This window comes from Cyclospora cayetanensis, unplaced genomic scaffold (assembly GCF_002999335.1).
Source record: "Cyclospora cayetanensis isolate NF1_C8 unplaced genomic scaffold, CcayRef3 CcayRef3_contig_67, whole genome shotgun sequence".
Lineage (NCBI taxonomy): Eukaryota > Apicomplexa > Conoidasida > Eucoccidiorida > Eimeriidae > Cyclospora > Cyclospora cayetanensis.
Genome location: NW_020312667.1, coordinates 115,442 through 133,002, shown reverse-complemented (window position 1 = coordinate 133,002; position 17,561 = coordinate 115,442). Strand labels below are relative to the sequence as shown.

General features: G+C 54.1%; 1 protein-coding gene across 1 annotated transcript; it reads left to right on the top strand.

Moving 5' to 3' along the window:
* Positions 1-4,147: 4,147 nt before the first annotated feature.
* On the top strand, positions 4,148-17,324 carry LOC34622864 (serine-rich adhesin for platelets). The gene is made up of 11 exons (XM_026335372.1): positions 4,148-4,865; positions 5,298-13,778; positions 13,941-13,983; positions 14,222-14,336; positions 14,579-14,689; positions 14,820-14,883; positions 15,161-15,282; positions 15,714-15,869; positions 16,098-16,221; positions 16,558-16,680; positions 16,951-17,324. The coding sequence occupies exons 1-11, from the start codon at positions 4,148-4,150 to the stop codon at positions 17,322-17,324; spliced, it is 10,431 nt and encodes a 3,476-aa protein (XP_026191157.1).
* Positions 17,325-17,561: the final 237 nt, after the last annotated feature.

Sequence of the window (17,561 nt, the reverse complement as noted above, 5' to 3'; positions counted from 1 at the left end):
GCCACTTTGTACGGTCCTAAGGCAGACGAGCAGACAGGGCGTGCCAGCAAAAGTTTTTGTGCTAGGTGCAACTCTATGCCCACACAAATCCGATTTCCTGACCTGACTCTTTTTCCCTGTGCTGAAAGACTTTTTAGCACGTCGCTGCACTCACGCATCCGTTGTTCTCCGTGTTTCGTGGCTTACTATGAGGAATGTCTTGTCTAGTCGGACCTGTATCTGGTGGGCCCCGATCGGTAGTTACCTACAGGAGCAGAGGGTTTCAGAGCACAGCTGGGTAGTGCACGCCAACTATGCACAAAGCTTATGACAACCAAAAAGGTAAATAAGGTAAGTGGCTGCCGGCAATATATTTCGCGTCTAGAGCCACGATTTCGGTTAATTGGCAGGCTCTCCAACGTGCATCAGATGGTAACTAAGTGAGGAAGTTTGCGGCCAGGTTGCTAGGATCATCTGCTGTCTTTGCATGAATCGATGTCATTTATTTCTCTACATATTCCTCAAAAAGCTTGAGATGACACAGAGCTAACAATATTGGCCTCCTGAAGGTATGTCATAACCTCCGGATCTCTCGCTGACTTTTATCGCAGGCAAGCGATCCGTGTGGAGGCGTTAGATGCACAGGAAACCGTTGATGCATTACATTCTAGATACGAGTGAGCGATGCTTACACAGTGAAAGAAATCGTTTTGAGATCGATTGAGGAACACCAACCGCAGTGGCTAGTCATTGAGCAGATGTAGAATCAGTTGCATGCCGAGAAACTCGCAGCTCTGGTTAGTTAGTAGAGCTAGTCACCGTGGACCTTTTCCCTCGCAGTCGGTTATTTGCTCCCCTTTCCCGCCTCAAACGCATATTTTGCCTGAAGCAGCTACCTACACCTATGGGTTTTCCTCGAAGCGTTCCCCGTTATTATTGACAGGGCAATTGTATACTTTATTTCATGGGCAGCCACACTCAGAGCCGGCACACACAGGAAGGTTGTCCCTATGTTTCTTCTTCTGCCCTGTTTTGGGCTTCGATTTCGACCATGCTTGATATCAGAGCTGTACCTGCATGCATCTATTGCTTAATGAGGTGCTTTAGCACAGCTGAACTAGTGTTCATTTGAATTGTTCTCATCACAACTTCAAGTTGTTCCGTGCTTTCTTGTAGCAGCAGGGTCACACGGCTCAACACTCTGACACAGGTGAGACAACACCGCAAACTCGGTCGTGTTGGTTTGGTCGCTCATTCTCTGTTGACTAGTGTCTAGTCTTTCCGTAAGTTCCACTTTAGGGTAAATGCTCATACTTTTCTTGTTTGCATCGTTCTCGCGTCACTTCCTGCCTGGTGAATGGCTATAGGGCAGGAATCCTCCAGCTGTCCTGCATGCAGCTCGTATCGACGTACAAGTATGCGTTCGAAACAAGGGGTAAGAAGTAGCATGCTAAGCTACACTTCAATACTTTTAACCACACCTGTGGCTAATTGGTTTGACTGTTCTCATATCTGCCATCCTGTAGAGTGCTTTTAAATCAAATCAGCAAGACGCAATGCAGTGCGTGTGTTTTTTGGTTGCTGTGTCCAGCTAGCTATGAGTGCTAGGATGCATGAGGGCCTAAGAACAACCTAGCTGTTCACCTCCCTTAATTTCGGAAACCCGAAGGTCGCAGGCAGGGGAAGGCGTAAAAGCTTTTTAGAGCTTGCTACTAAGCTTGTTTCGAGTCTAGAACTTAGTGTTTCCGTACGGAGACCTTTAATTGAACATTGCAATGGAGCCTATTGCCCAAGCTCACAGGAGCACAGTGTAATAAAAAGCTGCGCCAACCCTGCTATGCAACAAATCAGGTACCAGAGCGGATTTAACCACTATTTCTTCCTCAATATAGATGAAGAACGCAGCAGAAGGCTTTGTGTCTAGCGTGGCACCGTACATTCATGCACATTTGGGCTTGCATCAAACAGCGCTTCTGTAGGCTACTCTGTATACATGAGGGTAAAAACCAGCCACAGATGTGGTGTAAATCAAGGACGATACGGCAATCTCAGGAGCTCGTTACTTTTCTTTTTCCCTTGAAGGAACCATGGTGTGGCTGCTCTCATGAGATGGAACTAACTGGATTTGGAGATAACCACAGCGATTCCTTAGCACTTCTGGATTCCCATACAAGCATTTTGCACAGTATGAATGCATGTTTAGTGTATACTTGGTTTGCTCTCACTCTTTGTGCCGCATCTTAGTTCTGTCCATTTGTGCAGTTGTTGTGGCGAGTCAAGGGTAGGTGAGGGGTACTGATCTGCATGTGTAGCAGTAAAACATGAACCTTGGGCCAATCCTTGAGAGCTTATGACATATATACATGTAAAAGTGAGAATGTTGTGTCCCTAAGCCGCCATTTTCTTTCCCTACATTGGTCCTGGTTTCACATTTATGGACTAGGAGTAACGGTGGCGACGGCTTGTTGTTCGCTGGGAACATGGTGAATTATTTTGCGTTAATCTCAAGGATTAACAGCTCGATTTATTGCTTTTGGAATCAACTAGAACAATTCTTCCTGGATTCTGAGGTTGGTATCGCTTCATTGAGCAGAGGCCACGTTCGTGGCTGTTGTTGAATCGACTCAAGCAGCGGCCTCACACGAGACGCGGGATTAGCCTCCGTTTTCTCCCAACTTCTTTGGAATTTTGGCACTAAAGTGCGAAGGACAAAACTAGATTACATGGGCATGGGTCTGGCACTAGTACGTGAGCGTTTCTCCCTCATTTGCTCCGCCAAGGCCTAAACCGTGCATCCCCTTCCACTCCCGGTACCAAGAGTGCCAGCCTATGCTTCTTCAAAGCTCTTCCTCACCGTAACACATCTACATGATTTTGCATAGATACGAGTCTGCGGTTGGCTCTGGATCCTGTTGTTTTAGCTTGAGCTCCGCCAGCCACGAGCCTGTCGCATCGGCTCGTTGTTTTTTCGTGAACTGTGGTCAGAAAGTGTCCATCCATTCAGATAGGATGAGTGTCTATTTGCGATATCTGTTGGGGTTTGGCAATAAGGGATGCATAGCTTCAGTTCTGAGTGGTCGCTAATTGTTGCAGGCGCCCTAACTTGATGCCCTTGGCCCCGAAAAAGGACTTTGCGTCATTTTCTGCACCTTGGGCTTCGCCTCTTGCCGCATGTAGGTACGTTTCCTAGCAACCTGAAGTTCCTTAGTCCCTGTAACACCCTGTTAATCCCTCAGCGCAAGTACACATGTGCTGCTGGCAGTAGCTGCGCACGGACTAGCCGGCTTCAAATGAGGGGGCTGCCGCCGCTGCCATGTTCCGGTGGTGGCAGTCCAGAGGGTGCTTTCCAAACGCCCTACACGGTTCCCCCTCTGAAGGGGGGAGCGGGCCCCCCGCGCCGTCTCACCTCTCTCTTGGCAGTCCAAGGCGGTGTTCGACGGATGATGCGGAAATTTCCCTCGTGGAGGCAGGAAACGAGGGGGGACTGCTGAGAGGAAAATCGCATCAGCGGCGGTGTGGCTCATTCCCACCGTTTCGGAAGGCTCGAGAGACTCCCAAGAACCGCCGGCTTGCAAGCAGTTGTGAAGATCTGAGGGTTTTCGGAGGCCCTCAGGACAGCACTTTTATTCTGCATTCATCTCCGCCTGAAAAGCAGAGCAGCCTGGAGAACCCTTCTCTCTCGGCTAGCAGCTGTGGCTTGGCATCCAGGGGCAGTGTGTGGGGCTCGCCGAACGGCGAGGAGGAGTACTTGAGTGCCTGCAGTGGGCGCAGTGGTTCGCAAGAGCGATTCGAAGGGAAAGAAAAAAAATTCTGCGGGGCGTCTTCTTTCAGCCTGGTGCTTCCCACAACTGCAGATGGACTTGATCTGGTGCACCGAAGATCATCCTTTGGGGCCTGTGGGGATGACACAGTCGCCAGTGCACAGAGGAATGCCTCTTCTCCTGAGCTACCTGGAAGGCCTGCTCGAGAATGCACGGCTTCGGGTGTGAGAACTCACTCGCTGCGCTCCCAGCGGTCTGCTTCGGGCAGGTTCTGCGGGGCGCCCATGAGAGGGCCCCTTCAACCAGAAGGAACCGTAGGCGAGCAAGATTCTAGGAGTCTGCTCGTGCGGAAGGCTGCTGTTGTGGGTCCTTCCTGGTGCCGTAGCTCTACCCTTCGCACAGACAACATGACATGTACAGTTTGGCCGTCAAGGTTGTTAGCGGAGGACGTGCCAAGCGGCGAGGGCAGCCAGTCCTGTGCTGGAAACCCTGCTCTGCATGGGGTGTCTCCCTTCGGACCGGCGCATGTCTCTTCCTTGGTGCATCTTGGCTGCTCGCGTCGCAGCAGAGACACTGAGGAAGCTCTGCCCGGCAAGGAGGCGTTGAAGGCATCCGCGAAGTTGCTACCTCGTCTGGAACCTCCTGCATCAGTAGACTCTGGAGAAGAGGCGCCATGTAGGTCTTCCTCTTGGGGGGCTGTAGACACTCGCGCTTTCGTCGTCGAATGCGGGGCTGGAGCCTCGCTGTTCATGGGAGTGCCAGAGAGACACAGAGCTTGGCCGGCAAGTGAGACATGTGCTGATGTCACTACTGTGGAGGCGCCAGCCGGGAGAGAATTCGCTGCGAGAGGGGCCAAGAGAAGAAGTACGAGCTGGGCTTCTTGCGATTGGCAGGAGCGTTCTCAGCACCTGGTAGCGGCCACAAAGTCTGCTGAGGGGTTCCAGGGCTATGGAGCTGTGTGCAGCTACGTAGAAGCTCCCACAAGAGTGGCAACATGCACGGTGAGAGAAGCGGATACTTGCACGTGCAACGAAGAGCAGGGGACTCTAAAAGTGCCAGCAAAAACAAGAAATACTGTCAGTCCAGATGCCGTCGAAGGGGCCTCGAGTTCCAACAAGATGTGCAGTATGGGAAGCAGCGAGTGTAGTGAACATACTCACAATAACACGATCCTCAGTTGCAGCGGGCCTAGCCACCGCGGCAGTTGCAACCGAAGCAGGAGTAGCAGCAGTGGCAGCTGTAGCAGTTCCAGCAGCAGCGGCTCAAGTGGGGGCTGCAGCAGGGGAAGCGGCTGCTGCAGCAGGGGAAGTAGCTGCTGCAGCAGGGAGGGCAGCTGCTGCAGCAGGGGAAGCAGCTGCTGCAGCAGGGGAAATAGCTGCTGCAGCAGGGGAAGCAGCTGCTGCAGCAGGGGAAATAGCTGCTGCAGCAGGGGAAGCAGCTGCAGCAGCTGTTGCAGCAGCGCTCGTAGCGGGGAGTGGCCCAGCTCTAACGGCATCTGTAAAAGACGCAGCAGCAGCCAAAGCAGTCTTAGCAGCTTGACGGAATTTGAGAATTCAGCAGCATGCAGTAGCTCTGCAGCTGCGCTAGTGGAAGGATCTTTTGAGGAAGAGGAGAGTGCTGATGTCGGGTCTGAATGCCTTTCTGAGAAGGCGGTGATGCCGTCTCCTTGTGGAGCAGAGGAGGGAGATGCCGAGAGCGCGGAAAGCAACGGGTGCTTGAGCTGCAGCGATATCAGTGCAACCCGTTTCAACAGCGGAGGGCCTCATAGTGAGCTCCCGTGTCGAGGGCCGTCGTCGTCGGAGGCATCCGACGCATCCTGCAGTCGCACCTCCGTCCACTGTATAGACGACTCAGTCCCTGGTGCAGCTCAAAAAATTCAGAACGCAGATAGCTCTGCAGAGCACACCAGGAATTCTGTGGTAGTATGGGAGTCTCTGCCTGACGGAGACGGAGAGCGGCAGCCTGCGAGTGCGGGCTCAAGCGGCCTTGACGCAGCGAACTGGGGCCTTATTCAACGTAAAGAACTTAAGAGACTGCAGCCGACGGGCTTTGACAACATGGCCGCAGCGATGGTAGAGAGCTGCACGGATGAGCCATTAAACGGGCTATCAGGGTGCCCGCCTGTGCCTGAATTGGCGAGGGATGGAGAGGGGGGAGAGGCAGCAACGCAAAAGGAAGGCTCGGCAGCACTGCATGCGCTTCTTGTACCTACTGACACTTGGGCAGTCGATTCAGAGGGTTTGGAGAAAGACTTGCCTCTGGCTTTCAAGGGGTCCTCTCCCGTTGGCAAGCATATAACGGAGGCATCGGGTACGCCTGTGAAGAAATTGGGGCGTCTTGCCGCTCTGTTTGACCCGAAAGACAGAAGAAAGGCGGTTAAGCAAAAATCCAAGAGGCGTCAGTCCGGGAGCCTCGAGGGCGCTGAGAGGGACGGTATTGTGCACGTGGACCCTCAAGAGCAGTCTTTGGGCGAAACGAAAGAAGGCGCTTGCGCGTTGTTGATGGCCATGTATCCGGGGGCAGAAGAGCAATGCTTTACCTCGAATGATGAGGAGGATCAGTGTGGTGGGGCGAAAGTTCTGGTTGATGAGACGTCTGCCACACCGCTAACACCCTTTCTGATAGAGCGGCAGGAGAAAGTTTCGGAGCTCCTAGAGTGCAGCTCCCTCTCATCTTCCGTCTTGCTACCTGACACAGAGGGGAGGGCGTCGCACGACGGTAGCCGTCAGATCTCGCAGAACAATCAGGAAGATGAGAGTGACAAGCAGCCCCTGTCCAGCTCGCAGGACTGTCCATCGTTGTGGGCCTCCTTTGGCTCTGAGAATCTGGAAGATGAAGAAGGAGGGACGTCTTTCCAGGATGCTGCTGAGGCGTTGGAGGGGGACGCTGTGGGAGGGGAGGCGGAGCACGCAGGGGAAGGAGAGGCTGAGCGTGCGGTGGGAGGAGAGGCTGAGTACGCAGTGGAAGGAGAGGCTGAGCATGCAGGGGAAGGAGAGGCTGAACATGCAGGGGAGCTGTTGGCAAGCAGTAGCTGTCAGGTCGGCCAGGAGCCGCAGGAGGGCCAGAGCAGCGATGGTGGGCCTCTAAAGACATATTTGCATGAGGCTTCGCCGGCATGGGGTCTGTTGTACTGTACAACCGAGGCTAGTGAGGATCCAGAGAATTTCCAGGAAGTGGGGGAGGTTGAGGACGGGAAGCCTGTGGAGTCGCAGGGGAACGAAATGCGTGGCTACAGTTCTGAGATTTTTCGTACCGCTGAAGCGGCATGCCAGAAGGGGCAGTCGCACGAGGCGCGCCAGTCGAGTGACTATGGACTTTCCTTAGTGGACAGCTGCGGGAACTCTGCTGCTGAGCCAGAGGGGGGGCCCAGCTGCTTACTAGATGGCTCAGATGTCGGTGGTGGTAAAAACGTGGAGTTACCGGGGCAATCGTTCCGTAAGAGCAGCCGTCAGAGCTCCTTATATGAGGCCCAAGAGGCCCCGAACTGCGAGAGCAGTTACCATTGCCGCGAATCCAACTTGCATGTTGTTGCATCGCGTTGTGTCTTGGGTGACTCTCGTGCGCAGCTACATGAAAACGGTGCTGTACGCTTCCAAGATGCCTCAGAAATAGTTGACCGGAAGGCATCCTTAGATACGACGCACGAAGGGCAGCCTTTTTCGCAATGTGGCATCTGTCAGAGCTTTTCTCGATGTGGTGAGGGCGGGAAGCGCCAAGAACTTCTTCAGGCCGTTTTGCAAGAGCCTTTGACACGTTGGCATCTGCGTGAGTCTGGGGAGCCGTCCACAGCAGCGCTCAAAACCTTGCAAAACACGGCAGCATCCGAGTCAACAGAGGTAGAGCGGTGCTCGTGCTGCAGCGGCCCTCCAACGGCAGATATGGTGCAGCTGAAACAGGGACCTGAGAGCAGCCAGCGAAGCCACACTCCCAGCATACCCCTTGAGAGCTACCACGATGCTGCAGAGGGGGCGCATGGCGAGGTGCCTGAGTCTACAAGGGCAGAGGGGAGGGCGTCGCACGACGGTAGCCGTCAGATCTCGCAGAACAATCAGGAAGATGAGAGTGACAAGCTGCCCCTGTCCAGCTCGCAGGACTGTCCATCGTTGTGGGCCTCCTTTGGCTCTGAGAATCTGGAAGATGAAGAAGGAGGGAATTCTTTCCAGGATGCTGCTGAGGCGTTGGAGGGGGACGCTGTGGGAGGGGAGGCGGAGCACGCGGGGGATGGAGAGGCAGAGCATGCAGGGGAGCTGTTGACAAGCAGTAGCTGTCAGGTCGGCCAGGAGCCGCAGGAGGGCCAGAGCAGCGATGGTGGGCCTCTAAAGACATGGTTGCACGGGGATATGTCGATTTGGGAGTTCAGAGGCTCTTTCACACATTCAGCAGGTGTAGAGCACGCGTCTTTGGAGGCTAACCAAAAAGATGTTGAGGCCAGAGCAGCAGTCGAGTCTGGGGAAGAGGTGTCGTGCGGCGGCAGCAGCAGCAGCGAGAAAACGGAGCAGGCGAAGGGCCCGCAGGGCTGCGAGACACAAACATCGTGGCAGTCTGGCATGCATGGGGAGAATCTCTCGCTTTGGAGCCTGGATGGCAGGGCTTCAGTTGCATGCTCAGGTTTTAGACGTTGCGTTGATGACGGCAAGGCGGTCACTCTAGAGGGAGAAGCTGGGGAGCAGACATCGCGCGTTGCCAGCCGTCAGAGCTCGCACGAGAGGCAGGGCACCCTTGTCAGCAAGGACTGTATCCAGCTTGTTGAGGAAAAACTGGGAGTGTTCGAAGTTGGAGCGGAGGACCAGAAACCTACGCGCTCGGAGACGTTATCAAGTGCACTAGATAAGGCACCTGCGGAGGCGTCAGAGCCGAGGGGCCCAACGGAGGCGGCTATGGAGGTTGGGGGGCTTCGGTCTTGTAGCGTGCCTGAAGCAGATGCAGCATACAGACGCTGCATCATCGCGCACTTGTCCTTGTCTGAGGGGAGTCTTTCAACGCTTCATATCAACCTGCACGCTTCTCAGGGAGATACCGCAACCTTTCGCCTTACGCAAGGAGAGGCTGAAGCTTATTCAGAGCCGTCGACTCCGCGACAAGTCCCGATGGCTGCACCATTGTCTAACCCTAGATGCTTGTTGCCGGGAGACAGCAGGGACTGTTTTTGCGGGGGGCAGATGGGCTGCAGATGGAGGTCGCGCGTGCGCAGGCCGCTGGGGAGGCTGCCGCAAGGCTCACGAATTCAAGTCAAAGCCTCAGTTGGCAGCAGTAGGCAGCGATCTCATGGGGACTGGGTGTCGGCGACGGTACAGAGGGAGTCTGCGCCAAGAGAGGCGGCCGAGCCAGTCTTTCCTGCTGGTGCCGCACAGGTGCCTGCAGCTCAGAGTGCAAAAACGATGGGAGGAACAGACGCGTCTCATGAGAAAGTTGCAGAGGCGAACCGGCCTCAGCGTAGTTCGTGGGATGCGGAAGCGCGGCGCTCTCCTAACGTTGAGGCCAATCTGCACCCTCCTACGGCCCTTCGTAGCAGCGGAAACCAGCCGTCTCTAGCAGGGATGCAGCTGGATGGCACTCTACCCCCAGTACATCCTCCTGGCCATATGCATGACCAGCAGACTGCACCAGCCTTAGGGGGGCAGATGCCTGCGGAGGGAGGGCCTCCCGTAGTAGTGGTTGACGGGGGTGGCATGCAGACGGGCATTTGCGGCACTGAATTGTCAAATGCGTCCCGCACGAGTTCGTCAGAAAGGGCACCTGCGATAGCCGGGGTGGAAGACACTCGCGAGTCTATCGAAAGTGATGGCAGCGGGAGGGAGCCGTTGTCGCACAGCTGCAATGAGTCGTCTAGCGCCGGAGATGCTCGCCAGCAGAGCCACAGAGACAGTGGAACGGGGCGGAGCGCGCGCCCCAGTAGAAGCAGCAGCCTCAACGAAAGCGATACCTCCTCCTCTAGCGAGGACAGTGAGCGGCGCAGAAGCAGCAACGCCTCTGACACTAGCAGCAGCAGTGACAGTACTACTGGCAACCGAGAGTTTCTCGCCGAAAATCGTGTCAGCGATAGCAGAGCCCGAAACGCCTCGGGGGGCTATCAGAGATGGAGTTCACCTGGAGAGCTTCAAACTGCAGCTCATGATGCGGTCCCTTGTACGGCACTCGTAGACGGGAGGGAAAACCCCTGCGATGCGGGGTCTTACTCGCTTCCTTTCGTGTCGGTCTCATCTGAGGGAACGCCAGAAGGCACGAGTCAAAGTGAGAGCAGAAGAATGTCGCCGGGAGGGGAGAGTGAGCCAGTGCGCGACGAGGCCTTAGAGCACAAACCGGAACAGCCGCCGACGATGGCGCAGGGTGCTCCTGCGAGAGCAGCAGATGAAGCTGGCGCTAGAGCTCAGCCCCATACCCCACACGCCTCGGAGGTTCCTGTGCCCTTCGCTGCTAGCAGCGAGTCTTTAAAAGGCCTCGTTGCGAGTCGCCAGTCATCTGTCTCGGCAGCGGAGCATCCGCCTGTCGTCCGTAGGTCTGCGACTTCGGCATTCGGCTTCGCTGAGGCCTTCTCCTCTTTGGCGAAAATGGTTTTTGCTTCTCGCGCTCCCTCGCGGGCGGTTACTCACGAAGCAGCTAGAAGAGAGGAAAGCCACACTGGTGCTGGACACGAGAGCGTTGAACGCGAGGAGCGCCCTGCTGATGGGGGCTTTTCGACAGTTGCTGCAGGCGGGAAGCCGACTTCGACGCCTGGCCCTGCTGTGCAGCCCCTGCCTTTATCGTCAGCCTCCGTCCCCCGCAGTGCGAAGAGTGAACGTCCGACGCCTGCGTTCGCACTTACGCGCGCTGTATCTGAAATGACAGGAAGCCACGGCAAACACCACAGGGAGGCTTCGCCCGGCACCGAGGCTGAAGGCCCTCGCCAGATTAGCGAGGATTGTTTAAATGTACTAAAGCAGCGCCCGCTGCAGACGCAAGACGATAAGGGCACTCGGAGCGCTGCAAAACGCTACAGCAGCCTCACGGCTGATCCGGCTTTGCGAGAGGGGGCTGAGGGCTCCCCTGACCACGCAGGCGGGCGGGACCAAAGATATGAGTTTCTGGAGAACGCAGTCGCGTTCCACACCCAACCGTCGGGGGGCTTCTCAGACGCCATCGAGGAGCATCTTACAGGAGGCGTTAGCAGCTCGAAGACGTCCCACGACACTTCGGACGGCTCAGAAGTCGGCAGCGCTCCTTGCGAACATCTGCAGCCGAACCTGAAAGGCCCTCCAATTAGAGGGACCAAGGTTCTGGGGGGAATGCATGGGCATGGGGAGGCGGGAGACCAAAGCCCGTCAAGCGTGCATGCCTCTGAAGGCGCAGCTCCTACAAAGCAGCCCTTCGACGTTTCAAAGTCTGCGGAACGGTTCTGGAGAAGCACTGATTTCCGCAATGCTGCCTCGGGCATGGTGGGAGAACTGAGGCCATGTGGAGGAGGCAGGGCCTCCGCGGACCGCGCTGCGCAGCAGATCGAAAGAGACTTTTCCCCTTCTCGATCGAGTGAGAGTGAGTCTAAGAGCCCGTCTGACAGTGAACTGAGCGGTGAATCCTCGAACCAGGATTCCCTCGAATGGGCTGCGCGCATGGGAAAGAGGAGTTCTCCAAAAGCCTGGCGTTTGGCGTGGCCTCAAGGGCTGGAGTTCAGTTCTCAAGGCTCTGAATCTCCCGGAGGGCTAGCGAGCCCTAGGCAGCATAAGGCATCCGCAAGCCTCAGAATGGCCTCAGACGTGCCCGTAGATCGCTCTGTTGGTTATCCCCCGTGGCACCAGGAGAACGACTGGGATCTGGGAAGGCGATCAGTATCAGGCCCGGTGCCTAGGGCGTTTCAGGCAGCTGCTGATCGGAAAGTTACACGAAAGGGGGGTGCCTGGACGCCGAGGCTTCCTTTCGAGGCGTCGAAAGCCGCTGCATACGGCCAGCGCGGGGGATCGAGCGAAGGGGACGTGGAGGCGTCGGAGGCAGTGTTGCCTCCTCCAAGAACTGCCGCTGCAGCGCGACATCAGACGTCTCTAGATTTAGGTACAACGAACAGTATAGTGGAGAGTGCCATTCAGCTTGCAATCCACAAGTCGGCACCCCGGCAAGATATTCGACGGCGCGGCCGTCGCTTATTGCGGGACGAGAAAATGGACTTGATCTTCGAAGAATTCGGATGGGGGGCCTTCTCGCACTCGCCGGCCCTTGCGGAGGGGGCTTTAGGGTCGACGAAAGGCGGTTTCCTAGAAAGCCGTTCAGCGCTGTCGGAGTGTGCTACGAAGGGGACACTGGCGAAGCGAATAGCGCCGCCTCCCGCTTCGCTGGCATGCAGCCTGCCTCCTATCTTTTGTGGTAATGCGTTGTCTGACTCGTCTTTGTGGAATCTGCAGCTGCGGCGGCGTTCACCCGGCGGAAGAGCACTGTTGACGCGAGCTAACAGTTGTGCAATACTGGAAGAAGATTTGGCTCGAAGACCTGTGAGGCAAACAGGACAGCGTGGTCTCCCTCAGGCGAAGACTTTACGCTTCGCATCAAGAACACCGGTACTGGGAGGAGCCAGTGTGTTGCAGCAGACAGGCAAGCCACTGCAGCAAGCGTCTCTAAGCTCGCTCTTGCAGGAGCTGCTGGATGCCCCCGACACTAGATTAGGAAAAGCTGCGGGTAAACCGACAGTCTGTGCCACAATACGTGGGGTTGCATCCCGCGCAGGTAGACGAGAGGTTGGAAGGTTGCGTGCTTCTACAATGCCAAAGCCAAGGAGGCCCTGGGCCTGCGGAGAGCCTATCTCTTCCCCGTCAGCGGAAACTAATTCGGCGTTTCGCACTTATGTCCACAAGCCGGGTTGCAGATGCCCCTTGTGCTCCGTTGGCTGGATTTCTAAGAGAGCCTTGGGGACCAATGGCACCGTCCCTAGGGAGTACAACGGAGAGGCACTTGCACCTTGTGAGATATCTACGCCACGGCTGCAGGGAGGACTGCCTGTAGTGCCGCTTCCTCCGGGAGGCTATGCAGCGGCATCGCCGATTCGCATCGGCTCCTCGCCCATAGGCCCCCATCTGGGGTACGGGGTCTGTGGCGTAGGCACCCCCAGTTATCAACCTCAAGTCAGGATGCCTCATGGTCTAAGAGCCACTGCCATGACCAACGCCACAGGCTACTATGATCCAACTGCTGATGGCTACCACCATCATGGCACCGCTATGCAAGGGGGGGCATTCTCCCCCCGCCAAGAGCCACGGAGTCCGCGGGTGCAGACAGCTACTTCGGGGGAGTGGCCGCCTTTGCACGAATCCCCCAACAGGGGGCGCTTGACGGTGCCAGCCTTTGTTGGCTACCCAGCAGCCCAAGAAGACACCCAGGTTGACGACAAGCACTCGTACGGTACCCCTGCCTTTGCCACGTCCCCTCCACCAGACAGTGAATCGCAAGAGCGCATGCAGAGCAAGGAGCGGCCCTCTGTTAGCCTCAGCCGATGCGTCAGCTCCGAGGAGCTCGAAAAGATTAAACAGCAACAGCAGCAGCAACAGCAAGAGCAGGAGGAGCTGAAACGGCGTCAGGAGGAGCTGGAACTGGAGCAAAGCAAACAGCGAGAGGAACTAGAGGCCGAACGCCAGCGTCTGAGAGAGCAACGCGAAGCCCTCGAAAGACAAAAAAAAGACTTCGAACAGGAAAAACAGGATATCCTCCAGGCAAGACTTGAGACTGTTGCATCGAGCCACAGAAAGGCTTGTGGTGGGAGCAACGCGGAGCTGCCAGTGTGCAGCACTGAGAGGCTTCCTGTAGGAAGCGATTTCGACCTTCCGCGGAACGCAGCAGCGCATCGGCCCCTTCGACACACGATCTCCACTTCCAATATCGTGCGCTCCATCACGGGATCTGGTCTTGGGGATATGCACTCGGAAATCCGGCACGCGGGAGTAGGTCTAGAGGGCGAGGGGCTCGAGAAGGAAGGCTGGAGTACTGTAGGTGGCCGCCAACACAACCTTTCCCATCCTGGTCACTCGCACCGTTTCTTCAGTCGCACTGCAAGTATTGATACAGTAGAGGACAAGGATACCAGTAAGTCTGATGCCGTTCCTCGAGCACTGACCTGTGTTACAGACTATATGCAATTGGGCTCCACGTTTCTAATCTACGTGCCCTTGTTCCTTTGCACCTCTTTTCAATTTTGAACTATTGACGCCGCTTTCAAACACGTTCCGTTTTGTGGGTGCATTTCAGCTGCGAGCCCCCAAGAAGAGCTGCACACCGATCCCGCTATGGCGTAAGTGGCGAGCGATACACTATAAATCATACAGCAGCACTGCCATCTAGCGTTCGCCTCATAATAGGCCTGCTTCCTACGTTGCTCCTCTTCGCGTAGGAAGGATAGAGTGGCTGCTTAGCGCCACTGTTCAGCTCGGACTTTCAGTAAATTAGCTAGATTTCAAAATTCAGAATGCTGTAATGTAGACGACGTGTGAAAACAATGAAAGTTTGTGCACCGTATGGCTTTGTCTCAGACTATCTACTGCTCTAGACAAGGTTGCGAAAATCCGAATGAAGCTCGACACGTTACAGCAGCAACTTGAAGTGCAGTCCCATGAAGTTGCAAGCTACTATAGCTCTCTAAAAACGGTGGGTCCAGTGCATATTTCTATGAAAAACTTGCGCTGTTTTGCTTCATAGAGAAGCATGAATAGTCCACCCCTTGCTTACGAAGGAGTGCCGATGGAAGTGTGGCACTGCTGCGTTGCGTGACATACCGTGCTGCATATCTACTGTCGTGCTTGTGTGTCTTGAATACGGTGCCTTTATCGTGTTGCATAAATGTTTTGCCGATTTACCCATCTTGTGCATTTCTGTTGTTGCGCTACAAGGCCGACCAAGTTCACAGTTCGCTGCAGCAGACTGCCGCAGATTGCCGTGTCTGCTATGGAAGACGGCACACGCAGATGCAGGAAGTAGAGAAGCGCTTAAGTGTACTGACAGTAAGGCGCTGCCACTCAAACCCAGTACATCGCTTGTGGATTTCTCAGGATCAGGTAGTAAATAGAGAACCATTAGTGCCGAAGCCTTACAGGCTGCCTACACGCGTTGCGCATGTGATATGACTCTTAGGCGCAAGATCTACAGCCTTGCTCGATTGAAGAGCTTGAGGAACTCGCTCAAGAGCTAGAAGGAAGTGCGTGCAGCAATGTAGACATTTATGTGCTCCCTGTACTCAATGTTAATCTAGAAGGAAGCTAGAATAGTCGGTTACGCAGAGGTAATGCATTCATTCCACGAAAAGCAAATGTGACTTATTAAGCTGTAGTAAGTCTTAAACGCCATTGTATCCGTATTCGTTCCTGTGATCGGCGTAATGCATACTCTTCGTCCAACGAGCGCCTAGTGTATTCTACGGTGCGTAAGCATGTCTGGAGGGTCGTCTATGTCTTAAGTGTATATTTCTTCTGCAGCTCAGTACAAGCTCACAGTGGTCCAGGCCCAGAGAGCTGGGGGCTCATCAGAGGACAATCGTAAGAAGACCAAGCAGCTCCTACCCTATTCCTCCAGCTGCCTTCCAGATCCCAAGTCTTCGGTGAGTCCGCAGCATACTACAAATTCTATTCATACGCATACGGCTTATTTTGATTTGGGAGACGTAGTGCAATATTTGTCCATATATCAGTGCTAAGGGGCGATTAAATGCGTCTCCTGAACTGTCACTGAACCTCTGTCCCGCTATAGACGCTGAGTTCTTACCTTGACTCAGAGCGACAACAATTGCACTTCCGAAAAACTAGATAGCATGTGCTTTTGTCTTCACGTTTTGTGCCTACACTAGTCTTATTTTTCTACAGCGGAGTACATTGCATTTCACAAGTCGAGATGTTTTATCCTTTGCAAAATCCACTCAGCACATCTTGATTTAGAAGCTTTTCGAAGAAGCCCCTTGATTGAGCGCGTTTATTTTATTGAAAGGGACCACACAATACCAAAATCTGAGGGACTATTCGATTGTTTCTGCAGTTTGCAATCCCAGAGGAACCCGTTGCTAGGATTGGTCCTGACGACTGTGTTGCAATGCAAGAATCGGCCATGCAGGAGATTAAGGCTTTGGGAGAAGATTTGGAGCACATTAAGACCGTGCACTTTCAATACAAGAAGGCTTATAAAAGGCTGCAGGTGCGGTTCCTTCATAAACGTGGCCCACTATGGGCGTTCCTAAAACGTGTATGACTCCTAGAATACCATCAGCATGGTGTAGAGTGAGACCTCAACAGTGCGGTCTCACAGTTCGTAGGTCTCTGTCTTGCAAGGAATCCACTGTGGCATTTACACTACATAACCATACCATGATGCACATACGCGTGTAGAAAAGATTGGCTAGTGTTTATGTACTGGAGTACACAGGGCATCATGACTCAACAAGTCAACAGCTATGACGTCGACCTACAGCGCCTCGTCGCTATTGAGAAGAACCTAGAAGACAAATTGCGCAGACTCTTGTTCCTTAATGGTGACGCCAACTACTCCGGTATGCTGTCACAGTTAATCTACTACGTGCATTCATGTGTATGTAGCTACCATCTTCAAAAGTGAAACAGCAGTGTATCCTCCTCCGAGCGTGTAGGCTTTTTTTGTATGTAAAGCATTGTGCTTTGTGCCAAGGTCTTTGATATATAAACGGGCTTCAGGTCCAAAGTGTCTTTGTTTGAAGCCAAAATAGGCTGTTCTATGATGGAAGTCTTAGCATGGTCCTAGACACAAGGGGCCAATAGATGCATCAAACATATAGCCGCACATACGCTTTTTCTGCTCACGGTCAGACATCAGCATGATGTTCTTCTGTTCTGCGTATGTGTACCTGCAGAATTGTCAGACGCACAGATGCAGGAATACTTCCGTGTAGTAAACTTGTCGATCCGGAAGGTTTACAGAGAAATTGCCCTCAGAGAGTCCAATGACAGGAGGCAAAACGAGCCACGCGCCAGCGGTGGGTGGTTTGAATAGCCCAGGCCACTTGCGCAGGGAATCCAAACCAACCCGTAAGAGCATTAGTGCGATTGCCATTATCATGTCATAAGTAGAGTATAACTTGAATGTGTAGCTTTCAACCTCGCTACACTTTTCATAGCATTTCCCGAAATAGTTATCGCAAGTACAGGGATTCAATACATATTTTTGTACAATAAGCAGGCGTCAGAATTTTCCACATAAAATGCGTCCACTGATGGAGAACAGCTTACCATGGGTATGTAAACAGGATTTATTCATTATATGGCTAATGTATGTGATGGTGACTGTTGGAATGTATTGGCTTGTGCAGCACCCATACGCGGGGTACAGTGTTTCGAGTCCAAGAGCTGTGAGAGCAGCCACGAAGATCAGGATCATGCGCCGATCAACATTCCACTGTGGAACAGCGAAGAAAACCACGTCACTCTTTTGGCTTTCCCTGCCAAAAGTGGCAATCGGCGTGTGCCTCGCGACAGCTCACGAGAGCAGTCGGGTAGTTTAAGCCGCGTTTGTAGTTCGGTTCACATTCCGTTTGTTGCCGGCAGCAAAACCACCAGCCTCGTCGCTCAGCGGATGATCGCGCAAAGAGGGCGCTTCACCCATCACCGCATGTCTGGCTAGGGGTTCTTGCTGTGTCAAGGCGAAAGAGGATGCTTGACGAGGGATCAGGCTCCGGATTTTGTATTGAAGAATGCAATGGTGACAGGGCGCCTTAAGCCCTGTGCATGGTGTCTACATATTATTTACACACCCCGATTTACATAGAAGGCTTCTAGAACAATTTCGAGTTGTGTGTGCACTCTTGGGAGCTCAGAGAATTCGTAACACACCCGCTTCTCATGGACGCATGTGTTCTCA

Coding starts and splice junctions, on each gene's coding strand:
- LOC34622864 (XM_026335372.1), top strand. CDS start 4,148: ATGACATGTACAGTTTGGCCGTCAAGGTTGTTAGCGGAGGACGTGCCA. Junction 14,337..14,578: donor ACTATAGCTCTCTAAAAACG/GTGGGTCCAGTG, acceptor TTGCGCTACAAG/GCCGACCAAGTTCACAGTTC. Junction 15,870..16,097: donor AGGCTTATAAAAGGCTGCAG/GTGCGGTTCCTT, acceptor TGGAGTACACAG/GGCATCATGACTCAACAAGT.